The 18892-nt window shown below is 50.3% G+C and overlaps 1 protein-coding gene across 2 annotated transcripts in view; it reads right to left on the bottom strand.

Annotated features, from left to right (window-relative positions):
- Positions 1–1619: 1619 nt before the first annotated feature.
- Positions 1620–18892, bottom strand: part of CARD10 (caspase recruitment domain family member 10) — a 47442-nt gene continuing 30169 nt past the window's right edge. For both annotated transcript variants that reach the window (XM_081211092.1, XM_081211093.1), the window contains 7 exons: positions 13123–13363; positions 10201–10270; positions 8696–8789; positions 6794–6946; positions 5177–5298; positions 4339–4454; positions 1620–2301 (listed from right to left, as the gene is read on the bottom strand). In XM_081211092.1, coding sequence (XP_081067218.1) covers positions 2094–2301; positions 4339–4454; positions 5177–5298; positions 6794–6946; positions 8696–8789; positions 10201–10270; positions 13123–13363 — 1004 coding nt within the window. In that variant the 3' untranslated portion in view covers positions 1620–2093. The remainder of the gene's footprint in view (positions 2302–4338; positions 4455–5176; positions 5299–6793; positions 6947–8695; positions 8790–10200; positions 10271–13122; positions 13364–18892) is intronic.

Here is an 18892-nt window from a genome sequence, read left to right on the forward strand (position 1 = left end):
GTCAGAAACAGGTTCCGAAACAAACACAGGGAAGAGAAACAGTGTGGGGTGTGATTCCTACAGTGAAATACGGCTGCCAAAAAAATGTCTGAGTTTCTTCAAGCCAGGAACAAGGTGCTGGTAAAGCTTGGAGAGACCATATTGGAGAGCCACTGCCAGCCAGTGTATAGACAGCATTGAACTAAAAGGGCCAATGGCTTGACTCAGGAAGAGCCTAAGGAGCTGCTCTATACCAGCTTTCCACAACCCTCCTTTACGAACACTTGCCAGACTTTTGTGGCATCTTGCACATGTCAGTGGGCCCCTAGAAGCAACAGAAGACAAGCTCTGGGAGCAGACCAACTCTCTCTCTAAGTCACATCCTTCCCAGAACACAACTCAGAAGGTAAGCCAAGAGCTCTGTTATGTACCAAAAGCCAGCTGGGGCTGACTTCTGCATGGTAGCTCTTCACTCTCCCCCCTCCGTGCATTTCATTGACTGTGCTTCATCCTCTTCCGCTCCACCCATTCTTGGCCCCCATGTCCATGGGGAAAAGATAAGATGGAAGAGTTCAAGGCCGAGTGATCTTAGCAAGTCATCCTACATCAAGGGGCAGCCAACATGGTGTTACTGGACTCCAGCTCCCCATCAGTCCAGGGCAGAACAGCCAATGGTCAGGGGTGATGGGAGCTATAATTGGAGGGCACCCTGTTGGCAACCCCAGCTCATGAGATTTAAGTGAAGACAGCCTCTGTTGAGTAAGTGCAACAGCTGACTTTCTGGAGGCCCTTGTGGACCCAACCTCTTGTTTCTGACAAAGCACTACAGCTGTTCCTGAGGACTGAGGGGGAAGGAATCAAAGAGGAACAGGAAGTTGCCCAGGAACAGAAGCGACAGCCACTCTTTCCCTAGAAGGGGCCATGGGTCATTGGTAAAGTATCTGCTATGCAAGCAGAAGATCCAAGCTTCAATCTTCAGCTTCTCCAGGTAAGGCTGGAAGTGACCCCTGTCTGTAACTCTGTAGAATCACCACCAGTCAGTGCAGACAACACTGCAAGTCCGACTTGGTATAAGGCAGATTCCTACTTACAGTTTGTGCCTTTAGCCACACAAGAGGCAGCAGGTGAACGGCAAAGAGACACAATTCAAGAATTGTGCACAATTCCAAGCACAATTCAAAGTGTTGGTGCTGACCTTTAAAGCCCTAAACGGCCTCAGCCCAGTATACCTGAAGGAGCGTCTCCATCCCCATCATTCAGCCGGACACCAAGGCCCAGCTCCGAAGGTCTTCTGGTGGTTGCCTCATTGTGAGAAGTGAGGTTACAGGGAACCAGGCCTTCTTGGTAGTGGTGCCCTCCCATCAGATGTCAAGGAAATAAACAACTATCTGACTTTTAGAAGGCACCTGAAGGCAGCCCTGGTTAGGGAAGTTTTTTATGTTTGATGTTTTACCATGTTTTTAATATTCTGTTGGGAGCCGCACAGAGTGACTGGGGAAACCCAGCCAGATGGGTGGGGTATAAACAATAAATTATTATTACTAGGCAAAAAGGAAGGAGTGGAGACAGAGGCAGGCAACTAGGAACAAGTTGGAAATGTGCTTCCTTCCCAGTGAACTCAAGAAGCAGCCAGTCGTTCATTTCCATTGTTAATGCTGTTTAATTCTCTTTCCATATTCCGGTCTTCAATAAAAAGGGTCCATCAATAATTTAGGCACAAGAAAGCGGCGGGCGCAGAGGGTGTCTCTCCTGCCCGCTCACAGTCCCTCTGGCTGAGGGGACACTGCGTGCATGCGAGGGCTCCTCATCCCCCCTCTAACGCACACACATACTTCCATCAGGATGTGAATGGAGGTAGAGACAACAGTCACAGAGAACACAGGAAATGAGGAAGGGCCTGGGAGAGTGGAGTCCATACTGGAGGCAGTGAAATGCAGAGGCACATTTTCCCCATCCTCAGGCTAATTGAGGGAACGACTGGACCACAAAGGAAATGGGCTATGTCTGTAGGATATCTGGAGTGAATCACAGATCCAGAACATCATCAGCGGGTCGTAGATCGAAGCCTCTGTCCTGCAGAGGCTTTTCTGCTTGCAGACACCTCCAGACACCCATCACAAATCCCTCTCCTCGACCCACACAATCCTGGTCTGCTCCTGGAAGACGTGGGACCGCACCACCTTCACCAGCTCCTCCGCACTGCCCCAGGCGTGAGGATCCACCCAGGCCCCCAAGCACGGCAAAGTGTGCAGAGTCCATTTGGCCTTCCGGCACTGCTTCAGCACCTCCGAGTCGCGAAGCCCCGGCTTCCCCAGCCAGCTCCTAGGAGGGAAGAGCACAGCAGAGAAACATGCCATCAGTAGACTCCTCGAGATGCTATGAATAATGCATTCGCCGAGATGGGTTAAGTCAAGCATGTTAGCTTAAGCATGTTGAAGTCTAATGGTCTGATCCCAAGAACTGATGGACCGCCAAGCAAACGCTCCAGTTGGGAGCTTCCTCCGTCCCCTGCACCAGGATGATGTCACAAATCACAGTCCACGTGCGTTCCCATCTGAAGCAAAACATTCAGGATTTTTGCAGAAGGAGCTTAAAAAAATTCAGCAGACGCTGTAACCGCCCAAAGGAGAGTTTGGGCAACCGGTGAAACCTTATGGTCCACAGCGTATTTGGGGATGGAGCACAGTTCAGTGGTAGGGCACTCGTTTCACGTGCAGAAGGTCCCTGGGTTCAATCTCCACCCGAGGCCAGGAAAAACTGCATGTCCGAAACTGGGAAGAGCCACTGCCAATCCATATAGAGAAAACCGAGATATAGTGCAACTACCTATATGGCTTCTAATGTGGTGGTTTTTCAAAGCTTTCTGCATCAGCACTGCTTGTGAAGGAGTTGCAGGAAAATACTGAAGCAATGAAGGTGCAGGTTTTTAACCAGAGGTTGGACGGCCACCTGTCGCGGATGCTTCTGTTGAGATTCCTGCATTGTAGGGGGTTGAACTAGATGGTCCCTTCCAACTCTGCAATTCTATGGTCCCCCGAGTCAGTTGATTCAGAATATTGGCTCAGCCTATTGGGTCTTACTGTCCTCTTGCACAGAATGAGAATAGTTCCCTAAAAACACTTCCTTGAGGCTACGGAGTTTGGGAGAGGACCAACAAAGATGGGGGAAATTGTCTTTCAGGGAAACTTGTCAGCTGTTCTACTCATCTTCTCACTGCGAAGACACCTGTGTTCTAGGGTGGTCAGCTGCCAAAGCAAGACAGAGGACATGGCTCCTGCAGCTTTGATTGCAGCGCAGAAGAGGAAATTTCAATAAGCATAGCTTGCTACACCTCCTTAGATGCCCCAGTCCGCTGCCTTATTTTTTATTTTTTTATACTTTTATTTTGCTTTAAACAAATACAGATAAATATAAACAATCAAAATCGAAGAAAATTTATTATGAAAAATCCTTAATAATAATAATAATGAAAAAAGCTTTAAAAACTACAAAAAATATCAAAGTATATGGCATAGAACATAAGCCATTAAGGGAAAGAAAAAAGAAAAAAGGAAAAGGAAAAGGAAAGGAGGAGGAGGAGGGAAAAAATAAAATAAAATAATAAAAAAGGGGGGGAGGAAGATGAGCCAAAACACAAGAAGGCTCATCTATTGTATGCTTCCATCAAAATCACAACAGATCATTATTCTTATCAATTCTCTCTATCTGCATTCCATAGAATCCCTCATCTTGGTATCAGTGAACATTTCCCTAAGTCCGCTGCCTTATATTCATAGAATCATAAAATTGTAGAGTTGGAAGAGACCACAAGTGCCATCTAGTCCAGTCCCCTGCGATGCAGGAAACTTTTGCCCAACGTGAGACTCAAACACATGACCCTGAGATTCAGAGCCTCATCCTCTACTGAGCGAGCTGGACCAGGCCATTTGTTCATTTAGCTCGGTCCACACTGACTGGCAGCAGCTTCCCAGGATTTCAGACAGGGCTATCTCACAGCCCTACTTGGAAATGCCAACGACTGAACCTGAGAGACTGTGCATGCAACACAGATTTCAGACAGTGTCTCTCCTAGTAGCAGGTGCTAGAGGGTGAATCTGGGACATGCTACACGCAAAGAAGATGCTCTTCCACTGAGCTATTGCCCTTCTCCAGGTGGTAATTCAGTAGGGCACGGAGCTGGGTCTAGGCACAATGGAAAGGTTGGTGCTTCTTCCGGCAGGCTCAGCTAGAGGAAGAAGGGCTCTCATCTGGAGCTGTGTCACGGCAGAGCAGGGGGCGCTGGACTGCCTATACCATCTGAAGCCAGCTCTTCCCATCTGCATTGCAACCCGTGTCAATCCTGAGAAGGGCTTTTCATACCTGACTCCCCTGACGTTCTTCTCTGTGACCTCAACATGGATAACGATGGGGTATATTTCACTTTTAATTAGTTCCCTCGCCACCTGGACCTCCAGCTCCAGCAGGCAGTGTTTGTTCTGCAAGGAAATCCAACAGATTTACTGATTTAAATGGAAAAGAAATAACCCGTCCCTGACAAGTTACATTAAATCAAACCCTACACTGTGAAATATCATTGCTTTTCCAATAGTAATTCCATTAAAGGATGGGATTTACAACCAAACCAGTGAGGAAAAAGAGAGAATTGAAGGGCAGGGTCAGTTGATATACAGCACGCTGGGTGTCCGATACGTCTGGGTGGGAGGAGAACTCGACACTCACCTTCAGGGACACTCGGTCTCCCATGCTAGTCAAGGAGAGCATCACCCCACAGACCTGCAGAGCCCACCAGCTTTCAGATCTGCACTCAGAAGACCCTCTTCTCTGGAGAAGGACAAATGGGATGTGTACAGATATTACACAAAATGGCAGTCATGGAGCTTACATAGGAAGTTGTGGAGACAGCTTGTTGGGACTGGTTTGAGGCAGAGGAAGATAATTTGGCTTCCCCTTCCCTGGAAGCAGGGCCAAAGTGTAGCCATTAAATTTCCCACAGCTCCAGATGGCCGCTAGTACACTCCCTGCTCTGAGAGTAATTGGGAATAGCAGTGTAGACGCTCTCGCCACAAAGAGTTGCCTGGGTAGTGTTACAATAAAAGGGGAATCTAATTTGTCTCGAGTTTTTCCATAAGGCGGTTTAGCATAACCGTTCGTCTCGCCCTGCCTCTCAGCCCTGAAATTGCAGTGCTCTAGTCCTCACCTTTCCAATAGCCTCCTTGATGGTGCGCATCTTCCCGCAGTTCCTCTGGCTTTCAGAGATCCCATCAGCGATAAGAATATTCTTGGAGGAGGCAGAGGAGAGTCTTTGGTCAGGAGGGGCATCTGTGAATGCAGGGAGCAAAAACCACAAAAGGACAAGTCGTGGAGGAGATGTTACAATAAGCATGAGTTATCATTGGGGGGGGGGTTGCTTTCAAAGCCTAGGTCAGGGGTAGGCAACCTAAGGCCCATGGGCCAGATACGGCCCAATCACTTTCTCAATCCAGCCCACGGACGGTCTGGGAAACTGCATGTTTTACATGAGTAGAATGTGTCCTTTTATTTAAAATGCATCTCTGGGTTATTTGTGGGGCATAGGAATTTGTTCATTTTTTTCGCCAAAATATAGTCCGGCCCACCACGTGGTCTGAGGGACGCTGGACCGGCCCACAGCTGAGAAAGGTTGCGGACCCCTGGCCTGGGCTAAGACGTGCACCTTCAATCTGAAATTCTCTTTAATCAAAATTAAGTCCCAGTTTCAGTTAAGAGTGCAGGGAATGGCATCCTAAGGCTAACCTGCGAGTCAAACCCACTGAACACACTGGGAGATATTTCTGAATAAACATGCATTGGATCGCACTGTAAATCATGCAAGTTGCAATGCAGAACTTTTCCCCAAAAAATTGCCCTATTTTTTTTCTTTTGCAAGGGAAGGAAAACAGAAGCAACATCTTTTGTTTTTATGACCTTAGCACTGTAGTTCCCAGTAGTTTTGTTAAGGGGATCGACCAATGGATTTTTTTCAAGATCCATCTATTGGCCCTGACCTCAATGCAGAAGAACTTCCTGTCCTTTCATTTTCCACACCACACGGTACAAGAATCATAGCACAATCTCAAGGTCCCACATTTCACTGCATTAGGAGGCATTAATTTCGTATCAGCAAACCTTCTCTGCAGCAACACTATGGGCCATGAACATGGGTCAGTGGCGGGTTTTCTTCTTTACATCATGGGTGGGGGACCTGTGGCCTTCTAGATATTGTTGGACTCCAACTCCCATCATCCCTGGCCATTGGCTACATTGGCTGGGGCCGATGGGAGTTGGAGTCCAACAAATATCAGGAAGGCCATAGGTCTCCCATCTCTGCTTTCCATGAATAGAGATCCTCAGAGTTCTGTTTCCTGCACCCAAAGTGTGGAACCCGCATTTGTGGGGCTCAGGTAGGGAAGGGCAAAAGGCAGAAAGTCTTGTCAAAAGTTGCCCCCCACCCACTTCGAGATGCAGAAGGAAGATTCTTGCTCAAAGCAAGGGTGCAGAACATGTGGTCCTTCAGGTGTGGTTGGGCTACATCTCCCATCAACCCCAGCCAGTAGGACCAACAGGTTGAGATGATGGGGAGTTGCAACCTCTGCAAGGCCTGGATCACCCCAACTCTGAGCTAGAGGCATGAAAAAGAGACTTTCAATGTAGGAGTAAAGATTATTAAACCAGAGACTCATTTCCTAGCATGGTCTCAAGGTGCAATTCCAGAGCTAGGATAAAGGACATAGACCCACTTGGCGTTTCCGGCTTCACCACCGGCCCATTGTCAAATCACTCAGCCTCTCCTGCTTACCAGACGGGCACGAGCAAAAGTCCTGATGGGAGGAAGGGAGAGCCAGAAGGTTCTTAATGAGACGGGGTGCTAAGCATGCAGGTGAGAGCATGACAGGACGACGGGTCTGGACCATGAGAGGACATACTGGGCTGTAGGGCTTTTCAGTTCCACCTGCAAATAAAAAGGCAGGGTCAGTGAGCAAGAGAAGCGAGGGCAGGCTTGCTGGCTTCAGTGATTCCTTATATGTCTTTAATATGGTGATGGTTGGGAGCTGCGTGGACCTTTGAGGACCCCATTCCCTGACCCCTGCAAGCTCTGCTCAGCCCTGTTCTGGCTGGAGAGGGCCTGCTTATTTATTTTCCAAGCGGAACAAGGAGTCCTGTGACCCAACACGAAGCAAGGATTGAAAACCTGTTGCTCTCCAGGTGCTGCTGGACTGCAGCTCCCATAATTCCTGAGCACTGGCCATGCTGGTCGAGGCTGATGGGAATTTGAGTCCAATAGCAACCAGGAGGGCCACAGCTTCCCCATCCCTACCATTCAGGCAAGAGCAAGTGCCTATCACCATCATCTATGATTTACTGGAAGGTAGGGAACCTCAGTCCTGGGGGCCACAGGCAGCTCTCCATTTGGCCCTCAATGAGGCTGTGCCAGGCCACATACCCCTCCCACAGGCCATACCCTCCTCAAATGCTTTTGCCAGGCTGTGAGGGAACTTAATCAACAAAGGCAAGAATCACATCCATTGTTCTGCCCGCTTTGGCATCTACTCCTGACCCTCAGAAGGCTGCCCTTGAAGGAATGGGGTCCTTGGGTTGAAAGGGGCCCCCACCCCTGCTCTGTAGTTATCTTGGGGAAAACGAGAGGGAAGGAATGAGATTCCCATGGTTCCCACTTCTTTGGCAGGCACACAATGCCAACATAATCCAACTCTAAGGTTATCATCAGAGTGCTTTCTCCAAGATCAACATGTGGTTAACAAAGGAAGGGCCTTTTCAGTGGTGGCACTGTGGCAATGGAGCGTTCTCCCAAGAGAAAGGCTCACCTGGAAGCCACTCAAATGCGTCATCAGTGCCTAGCTAAAAGTTTTTCTTTCTTTCTTTTAACATTTGTTGATCTATTTAATCCTGGCCCATTTTTATGATTGTCAAGATTGGTTGTTATTCTTTATTTTTAAGTACATTTTATTGAAAGCCACCCTGATTGCATAATTAAAGGGTGGGGTATCCACAAATTAGTGAATGAATAAATAAATTCACCGGGGCCAGACAGTCAGAGCATATAACGCCAATCCCGGCCTAGCTGCCAATTAGTTTCTGGGCCCAGTTCAAAGTGCTGGTTTTGACCTCTAAAGCCTTAAGCAGCGCAGCACCGGAGTACCTCAACAACTGCCTCTCTCCATATGAACTAATCCAGACCCTGTGATATTAATCTGAGGCCCTTCTTCATGTGTTTCCTTCACAAGAGGTTCAAAGGGCCCTTTTCTGCAGCCCCCACCCCCCCATTGCGGAATGCCCTTCCAAGAGAGGCTCGCCTGGCGCCTTCATTACACATCTTTAGGCACCAGGTGAAAATGTTTCTCTACAACCAGGCCTTCGGCTGATTAACATTCTATGTCTTTTAAAAATGTGTTTGTGGGGAGGGGGGCCTTACTGGTTTGCTTTTATTCTCTCCTTCTATTTTGGGTTCTTGCTTCGTATTTTTATGTTGTGAGCCACCCTGTGATCTTTGGGTGGTGTTTTGCATATTGAATAAATCAAGCAAATCCTCATGAATATGCAAAACACAGACACAGAGAAACACTGCCCCTGTGTAGAGAGCCCTCACACCACAGTAGGTAGACCATTTGTGGGAGCTACTTATCTGATGTTAACTCAAGAGCAACTCTTTTCTGTTGGGAGCAGAGGTTTGCAAATTCACCTGGGCAAAGCTCTTGCCAAGGGGCCTCCTCACTCTGCCCCCCTTGCTGCTTATGTTTCACCAGGCGAAGCTGGTCCAGGGCCCGTTTCTTCAGCTGGAAAGAACAAAGAGAAAGGGAGGGAAGGGGAGGAGGGGGAAGGAGACAGACAGAACAAAGCATGCATCACTCAGGCGCTTGCAAAATGACAGCTACATGTTTATTATTGGAAGTTAAATAGGCTGTGCCTTGAGATACAACTCCCAGAGTGAGGCAGGGCATAGCAGCAATTAAGAGCCTTCCTCTCTCGCAAGCTCCGGTCCTTCGAGAAAACGGCTCAAGATAACAATGCAAGGCATTTCTTTGCATCTCCCATAAGGGAAGGCTGTCCCTAAGAAAACGCTGCACCAGCAGAGACAACGGCTACCACACAGGGAAGTGTAGCACTTTTCACCTAGGCTGTGTGTCGGAGAGAGAAAGGCAGCAAGAAACCAGCTACCAACCCACACACCCGATCCAAGAAACCAGACACTGAGGCCAGGAAGTAGGACCCGAGGACTGCTCCAAGCTTTGCAGCCTGTGGACAAGGGAAGAGGCTTAGACCAGGATGGGGTTTTCTCTCTCCATCTTCCCTTCCACACCGCACCCCTGGATTTAGCTATGGTGAGCCTCCCTAAGTCAAGAGCTGCGATGATTTCCTAAAATGCAGAACCCTTCTGCATATAAACTGGCCTAAAACATCACAATCCTGCATCTTCAGCCACTCGTGGTGGCTTATGACCGCTAGACTTTTCATGACAATTCCAGATGGGTGCGACTTGATCACTCCCCAGCTGAGATAAAAGTACTTCCTGCATGTTCAAAAGCACTCCCTCCTTGACGGTACGTCACACGTTGCAGGAAAGAACCTTCTTATTACTATTAGCAAAGATTCATATTCAGCCCTTCATCCCAGGGACGAATGTTTAGTAGGCTAGCCTGGAGAGAGACTGACTGGCCTGAGGTTGCCCATTGTGTTTTGTAGTTGAGTGGGGATTTGAATTCGGGTCTCTGTGGTCCAAGTCCTTCATTCTATCTGCTGCACGACACTGGCTGCACCATATCATTTTGTGTTTTTATACTGTAAAAGTGATCTTCGGTTGAAGGGCAGTTACTGATTGATTGACTGATTTGCAGGTTCCAGGACTGAGTCTAGACAATTTCTCTTGTGCACAGCTTACAAATGTGAGCCTCCTCTCTCAACAGCTTTGGCTTAACAGCCAAGGAGTTATACCAAAATCACCAATGAGCTGCAACCATTCTATCTGCTTTTTCCCCTCTGCTCCCTTCTCAATCCCTTTTCCTTTTGGATTGCAACCCTAAGGATAGGGACTCCCTTACTAAATGCAAGCTGTTCTGGAAGGCTTTTGGAGAGGGGGGCTCTCCAAGAGTGGAATAAAAGAACTTTTATGATTAACAATAATAATACCACCACCAGTCCTTTCTTCCCAACCCACACATTCCCCCTGTTCTCTCACCTCCAGCTTACCTTAGTCTTGCAGCCTTTTTGCTGGGCTGCCACTTGACTTTTCTCCTGTATCTTCAAGAGCTGATGAGCCCTGAAAGATGACAGCAATTGAAAACCAGCTTGCTGGGAGGGAGGCGCACACACAGAGACAGACAGACAGACAGACAGACAGACAGAGAGAGAGAAAGAAGCAGAACCGTTTGGCCAACTGCTCTCAAGAGGCACAGGAATTGATCATTCCCAATGCCCTTTTTAGTGAAGAAGGCATATTGAGATATCTCTCATCCTCACAAACAGGCAGCTTGGTGAGCCTCAGCTCCTGTTTTGCTTAGCAAGGCATGGAAACACAGAGGTACACTGTCAGTGCTTCCAAACAGTCAGTGTTTTGCAGGATTCAAGCGCACATCAGAACTTTAGGTCTGTGCAACTAAAGTGGATTAAGGGACTCTGTCGGCCTAGCAGAACAAATCCAGTTTAACAAAAACAAAAGCCAGACTTAATGCAATTTGGAAAGTGATGGGGAATTCAGTGTAGAATTCAACACTGGAAAGAGGGAGGTGCAACTGGGCTTTCATTAAGGAAAGTCAATTAATCAAATGGATTTTAAAAATAAATCAAATGTGCATAAATGTGCGTACAATTACAACAATAGCTTATGTAAGTGAGGGGAGGCATGGTGATGGAAGTGCTTATGCTTCAGCAAGGGCCATCTGTGAAGAAAGTGATGTGGGGGGGTACCACTTCTAAGATATACCTGCCACCTTCAGTTTTTGCAAGTATTTAGGGTAAACTCACATTTAACTTTAAAAAAATAAAAAATAAAAACTTACCACCCAATCAAACCAGAGATGCTTTTCTTTTAGTCTATTAAAATGGCCCTAACCAATTAATTTAAATTATTAAAGGTTGCAGCCTGAACTTTTATATACACATCATTACTTCCAGAGGGGCAGCCGTGTTAAGTCTTTTACAGCAAGAACCATTTATTATGGCAAATTCCGTTAGCCTTTAAGATGCCACAGGACTGTGTGGTCATTACTTATTTCCACTCTGTTCCAAGTGCTTTAACACAATTCTCTTCTCATTCATCTCTAATGATACTGGAGGTGAGCTCAGTGCACAGATCCTAACCAGGGAAGGCCACATGGATATTCCAGAGCTGAGGGGCAACTTGACCCGGTCTCCCAAATCCCAGCTCAAATCCACTGATTCACCAGTTCCCTACAGCTCCCAGGCAGCCTCTGCAACAGCAGCGTGGCCACGTCTCCACCTGGCTGCGCCCCACCAAATTTCTGCCTCTGTTGCCTTACCCAGCACTCAGCCTTCTCTAAAAATCCAATGGAAACACAATAAAAAGCACGGCAACAAATAAAACTCAATTAGCTCTCCAAAACCCGAGTCCATCTAAAATTAATCCAATAACGCTACATAAATATTACAAGATACCTTTAAAACCCCAGTTTAAACAAGCATGCTTTTGCAGATCCTGCTAAAAACCTGCAGACTAGACTTGGGCAATTCTCAGGGGGCAGAATGTTCCACAAAGCTCTTGCAACTGTTAGGATTCTTCAAAGGAGGAGGGCCTTACCAGAAGAAATTAAATGGGGGCGGGGAGGCACTCACTAACAACTTCCCCTCCTCCCAGTTGTGGGTTCCCCTATAAACCCTTCTCCTACAGCACCCACATATCATAGTGGTGCTTAGATCCATGAGTTACAACTCACCGTGCCTTGTGCTAGTCAAGTGCTGAACTACAAAAAAAATAGAGGGGAGTCTTAAGAAGCTGCCTTATGCCATCTCTTGGTATTAGTTGCTCTCTAGATCTCTGTTATGGTCTCTATTTTGCCCAGCAACTGTTCTCCAGGTTCTGCTGCCCAAAGAGCACGACTGCATCTAAATGTGCTTAAGTCACAGGAAGGGAGTTTTCCACTGAGCATCAGGAGAAAAGTCTTGAATGGTTATATGAAGGGTTGTAGTGCAGGGCTTTGAATGTTGAAGGCCCCACGTTCAATTCCCATCATCTCCCGGTAACGCTGGAAATGTCCGCTACTTGAAGCCCTGGAGAGATGCTGCCAGTCAATGTAGACGCAGCCAGATGTTCCAGTGGGCCTGACTTCTTATAAGTTCCCTGTGCTCCTAAGAGCAGCTTAGAAGGCAGCCAATGACCAAAGCAGGGTGGAGGGATCCTCCTTCACTGCCGATCTTTAGGCAAAAGCTGGGCAGCCATCAAGCATTTGGAACGCTTGAATTCTATGGATTCCCAGACTCAAGCACAGGATTGCACTAGGTGACCCCTTGACCCTTCTCTCCCTCCCTCCAGTTTTAAAATTCTGCCTCAGGCAAATTTCGGCTGCATCACCCGCTGCTGCGGTCCTTTCCCCCATTTTTAACTAGAGATACCAGGCATTGACCTTGGTAGCTTCCAGACAACCCGCTTACTGATCATTCATCCCAATTTGTTCGCAGGGAGATTAGATGACAGGTGGCTGTTTACTGAGCATCCACTCCAAGGTTAGAGGATGTTGCCTCAGGTGTTATCCCACATTTTCCATTGCATTTTCCAGTTTCTTTCCTCATTGCAAGAAGTATGATTGGGGCAGGGCAGGGCAAGGTGGGGGGAATGTGGTGGTTGCATAAGGCCTCCCTTGCCTAAATTATAACGTACTTAGTAGAGCATGAGATTCTTAATGTCAAGGTCATAGGTTCGAGCCCCATGTTGGGGCAAGGATTCCTACATTGCAAGGGGTTGGACTAGATGACCCCCGTGGTCCCTTCCAGCTCTACAATTCCATGATTCTCTCATTCGGCTATAACTGCACAGCTTGAATTTGCCAGTATGACTGAATCCCACCCTTGGAAGCATCCCTTGCGCATGCAAAGCAGCCCTCTGCCCACTTAAGTTCTTGTGCATTAAATCACACCCAAGGGACAGAGGCCCATTACCTGCTGTAGTTAGGTACCGTGCCACTGTCCAAGTCCTGGAGGGTGAAGGGATCCACGCGGGCACAGTACCACTCCAGCCGCCCCTTGTACAAAGTGTCCGTGACGTGAAGGATCTCCCGGTGCTTCACGCACAAGGCGTAAGGGTCGGCAAGCTCCAGGAGGCTCAGGTTGGCCCGCACGTAAAAGGAGTCGCCAGGAACCTTCTTCCCAGCATCCAGTGCTTCTTTGAGAGGCTGGTATCCTGGTACAGAGAAGAGGATGCAAATGAGAAGGGCCCTGCTGGATCAGGCCAAAGGCCCATCTAGTCCAGCTTCCTGACTCCTGCATTTGCCAACCAGGCATGGAAGCAGCAGATCTCTCTTGTTGTTGCTGCTCACCCCTCCCCCACTAGTACAGCCTCTAGCATGCAGAAGAGACAGCAAATAGCAGTTGAGAAGCCCAAATAAATGCATTAGTTTTTGATCCAAAGCATGGTTTACCATCCTCTTCAGGAAAACAAATGGGGGCTCAAGGAGAAGCTCACCAACATCAATACAGTCCCTGCCTTCAGGCTTACAATCTAAATGACACAGCACAAAAGGAAAAGTGACTGGGAGGGAGGAGGAGGAAAAAAGCAAAATCACGTGCGGTTTTGTAACAAAGGGCCCCTCTGCTTTGGGTTTTGCAGATAAGGAACAAGTTGTTGTGAGGAAGCTCTTGTAATGACCAGCTGGAATGAAAAGAGTTCCAAGGAGAGGAGGAGGAGGAGGAGCCATGAGTTGCTGGTCTCTTGGCAGAGCAGATGGATGGAGTGCCCTGCTTCCTTTCCCTCCAACAGCTGGAGCTCAGTGGAGCGGATGTCTCCAAGTTATTGTTGATGGAGGAAGGAACCTGATGGAGCTCATCGCGATGATGCATTATGTAAAGTGCAAAGAAAAAGTCACACGAGAGAGGGCAATGATAGATAGAAGTCTTCAAATTCTGTGTAACTGGAAAAATGCTCCACATGAAATTAGGAACTTGCAGGAGCTCCAAAGAAAAAAAAGGGGGGGGGAGATGGGAGATCTAGAAGCCTCATGTATCCCTCTCCAACATCAGATAAGCAGGTGTGACTTAGGAGGCCCAATAAGTGGCCCCTCTACTCCTCCTACCTCTCCTGTGGACATGGTGTTCAAAAAAGCATTTGAGGGAGAAAGAGAGAACTTCTGTATCCTGCTACTGAGCAGCATGAGAGCAGGAGAACACTGCCTTGCTCCAAAAAATGAGCAACAGGAAGACTCAGTGGCTGGTCCCCTCTCCTTGCTCTTTTGCACGGGTGTCAGAGCTGCTTCAAGATCCTAGCTCACAGAGGATCACGCTAGCCAGCGGTCATTAAGTAAAAGTCTTTATTGAATTACAGTTTCCATTCTCACGCTGCTGTCTGCAACTCTACGTCTACTAGCTAGATCGGCGAGGCTCCGTCTGAGTCTCCGCCCCGTGCGCACCAACTTAATATCCTAGCCTTGCTCCACCTTTTCCTCCTGACTGTCCTCCTCTGGGTCCCTCTACCCCCCGGGGCTTCTTCCTTCCGGGATTCTTCTGACGCTGACCCGGACCCTTCTGCCTCCTTGCGCCGGGCTTTAGGACCCGGTTCCCTTTCGGGGCTGCTCACTGTGCCGCCTTCCTCTGCATTTGAACTTGGCGCGCGCGCCCAACCTTCCACTTTCCTCTTAACCGTTTCCTCGCTCCCCGATGGAGGTGTGGTCACTCCTGACTCCTGCCCTCCCTCCTGTGGTGAGCTGCCAGCGCTTCCCTCCTGGCTCCTTTCCTCTTCCCTGCTTCCTGGCGGTGACGCTGGTCCCGATCTCCAGCTGCTCCCCCCTGAGTCTCCTCTGGCTCTATCTTCCTGGGGTGCCTCCCTAGACTCCCCCCTTGCCCTGGCCACTGGTGCTCCTTTCTGTGAATCCTCTGATTCACTGGAAAGACTGGGAGATCTCGGGTCGTCGTCATCACTCATCCTTTCCTCTGTCTCCTCCCCTTCGCTCTCTGTTTCCTCCCTTGCCCGTGCCTCTGCACCTAAACCCCTGACATCCATCCCCCCCTCGAAGCCCCCCAGTCCCCCCTCCCCTCCTTCCGGTGCTGGAACTGGGGGCTGCTGTTGCAAAGGGACGAACGTCGGATATCGGTCGCTTCCCGTGGCAGGCCTCCAGCGGAACTCTTCCAGTTCTTCCTCTCTGCTCTCGTTGACGACAGTCACCTCCTCTTCCATCTCTGTGCCGCCGTGCTCGAAACCAGGGTCGTCCCCGAAAATGTCCATGTCCGTCTCTCCCGCACTTCCTCCAGGCGGCGTTGCTCTGCCGGAACAGTCCAGCCACTTCCTGCGGAACTGCTCCTCCGGCCTATCGTCCCACCAATACGAGGGTTCTGAGACCGATCCCGAGGGTGACCCCTCCGGGGAACGGACGTCTCGTGTTGGTTCCTCGTCCGAGTCGAACCCCCTGAACGTGCTGTCCGAAAGCGTGTTGTTGTAGGCAAACTCTGCAAGCGGCAGGTAATCTACCCACGTCGCAGGCTGTTGGTTTGCATAACATCTCAGGTACTGCTGCATGATGGCATTGGCTCGCTCCGCTTGCCCGTTGGTCTGCGGGTGTCTCGCCGACGCCAGATTGATCTTGACGTTTAGGAAGCCCATCAGTTTCTGCCAGAAGTTCGAGATGAACTGCCGCCCGCGGTCGGACAGAATAGACCGTGGCAGACCGTGAACCTTGAACACGTGGTCTATGAACAGTTTGGCGGTTTGCTCCGCCGTGGCCACCTTAGCACACGGAATGAAATGCGCCATCTTGGAGAACAGGTCCACCACCACCAACACTGCCGTCTTGCCCCTTGAGCTGGGCAGATCCGTGACAAAGTCCAGAGCCACCCTTTCCCAAGGTTCGACCGGAGTTTGCAGCGGCTCCAACAGTCCAGCCGGCGGTTTGTGCACCGTCTTTGCCCTCTGGCAGGTGTCACACCTCGCTACGTAGTCTGCGACCTCCCCTCTCATTCCAGGCCACCAGAAATCCCTGGCTACTAATTCCACCGTCTTCTCCTTGCCAAAGTGCCCGGCCGTGGGTGCGTCGTGCAGCTGCTGTAGCACCTTGGCTCGAAGTTCGTCACCCGGCACGTAGATGGCCCCTTTACGGATGAGCAATCCATCTCGTAGCTGGAAACCGTCGGCCGCTGCCTTGCCCCCTCGCACCTCTGCCATCTTCGTTTGTGCGAAGGAGTCCCCCTGCAACGCTCGCCGCACCGCCTCTAGGTCCACGGTCGCCGCGGCGCACGCCCACACTGTCGGTGCAAAGATGTGCATGGCGGCCGCTGGTGTTGCGTCCTCCAGATACTGTGGCTTGCGGGAGAGAGCGTCTGCCATGATGTTGGTGTCCCCCGGGACATACTCTATTCGGAAGTCGAAGTCCGCAAAGAACTCAGCCCAACGTATCTGCCTCTGGTTCAGGAACTGTGCCGTGCGCCAGTGTTCCAGATTCTTGTGGTCCGTGCAAACCTGCACCGTGTGCTTGGCGCCGATCAGAAAGTGCCTCCACGCCTTGAACGCTGCATGAATGGCCAGCAACTCCCTGTCCCATATGGTGTAGTTCTGCTCGGACTTGCTGAGCTTCCTGGAGTAAAACGCTCCCGGCCGCCACACGCCCTGCGGGTCCTTCTGCAGCAGGACCGCCCCCACTGCTCTGTCCGAAGCGTCTGTCTCCACCCTCATCGGCATGCTGGGGTTGACATGAAGCAGCTGCTCTTCCGACGCGAAGAGACGCTTGAGGGCCTGAAAGGACTGCTCCGCCTGCTCTGTCCAGATGAACTTCTTCTTCTTGGAGCTAAGGGTGTCAGTGATGGCCGCCGTCTGCATCGCGAAGCCCTTGATAAACTTGCGATAGAAGTTCGCAAAGCCGACAAACCGTTGGACCTCCTTCCGGTTGCGTGGGCTCTTCCAATCCAACACCGCTCGAACCTTGGCGCTGTCCATGGCGAGCCCCTTGGCAGACAGCTTGTAGCCCAGAAAATCCACCTCCGGCACGTCAAAGTGGCACTTCTCCAGCTTGGCGTAGAGCCTGTGTTGCTTTAGCCTGCCCAGCACTTCCTTGACGTGCTTGTCATGTTCTTGCTGCGACTCCGAAAAGATCAGGATGTCATCCAAGAAACAGACGCACGTCTTGTAGAGAAGTCCCGCCAACACGTGATGCATAAATGCTTGAAAAACGTGAGCGCCATTTTGCAGTCCAAAAGGCATAACTCTGTATTCGTAGGTACCCAGTGGCGTGAACATGGCTGTCTTCCACTCATCACCTTCCCGCATGCGAATGAGGTTGTACGCCCCCCGCAGGTCCAACTTGGTGAACACCTTTCCCTTCCGTACCTTCGCCAGGAGGTCGTCGATGCGGGGCATGGGGAAGTCCGACGGCTTGGTCACACTGTTCAAAATCCTGTAATCCACTACGAGTCTTTTTTGGGGCGTGTCTCGCTTCTTAACAAAGAATACAGGACTGCCCCCCACTGCCTTAGACTCCTGGATGAAACCGCGCTCCAAATTATGATCGATGAAGTCTTTGAGTTCCTGCAGTTCGTCCTCAGACATGGAATACAGCTTCCCTTTAGGCAGCGCCGCCCCCGGCAGCAGGTCAATTTTGCAGTCAAATGGTCTGTGAGGGGGTAGCCTGTCCGCCTCCTTCTCGCAGAAAACTTCCAGAAATTCTGCGTACTTGTGGGGAATCGCTTGCAGTGTGCCTAGCAGCAGCTGTGACTCCTCTTCCTCTCCTTCCTGCCTGGGTACGATGCAGTGTTCAGCACAAAAGGAAGAGCCGAAGACCAGCTGCCTCTGGAACCAAGCCATCGTTGGGCTGTGCTTGTCCAGCCAACTCATACCCAATACAATGGGCGTGTCAGACAGTTGAGTGACGTTGAAGCTGATGACTTCCCTGTGATTCCCAAGTCGCATCACCATTGGTGGCGTCTGCTTCACCACTTGCCCCCCTAGCAGCTCCCTGCCATCCACCGTGACAACCTGCAGGGGCAGTGTGGCCGGCAGCAACTGCACAGCGTGCCTGTCGACAAATTCCTGCCCTATAAAGTCCGCGTTGCTGCCGGAGTCGATGGTGATTGGCACGTCCATGGTGATTCCATTGGGCAGCTGGAGAGATGCTGTGAGCCTCACTACTGGTTTGGGCGGGAGGGGGTTCACTGGCTGTAAAATTTCTGGGGACTGCGTCACTAACACGTCTGGCTGGGCCCCAGTGCCTCTTCCTCCAGCCAGACATTGTCGTTTCCCTGCTGTGGTCCTCCCTGCTGCGTTGCTGCAGTCACCATTGCTGAGGCTGCAGTAAGCTTGTGGGGCCTCTGGGGACACTCTTTCGCCATATGCCCTGGCTGCTCACAGACGTAACACTTCCTGGTCCCTCTAGGAGGCTTCGCCTTCACTGCTGCCGGTGCTAGGGCTCTGGTTGCTGACTGAGCCCTTGCACCTCCAACCTCCATAGGTTCGGCTCCTCCTCCTGGCGGAGGCGTGGATTGCGTTCGCGCTGCTTCTCTGGGAAAGAAGGAGGGGCCCCCGGCTGGTTCGCGCCCTCCACGCCCTTCGTCCTTGCTCCACGGACGTCCTTCCAGCCTCACCCCCACGGCCAGTGCCCTCTGAACGACTTCCTGGGTGGTTCGGGGTCTCTCCCCCCTCGCTATCTCATCTTTAATCGAGTTGTGCAGTCCCTCCCAAAAGAGGTCTCTTACAGGAGCCGAATCTCTGTCCCATTCCAGGGCGCTGACCAAGGCG

The sequence above is a fragment of the Podarcis bocagei genome, assembly GCF_964188305.1.
Source record: "Podarcis bocagei genome assembly, chromosome: 10".
NCBI lineage: Eukaryota > Metazoa > Chordata > Lepidosauria > Squamata > Lacertidae > Podarcis > Podarcis bocagei.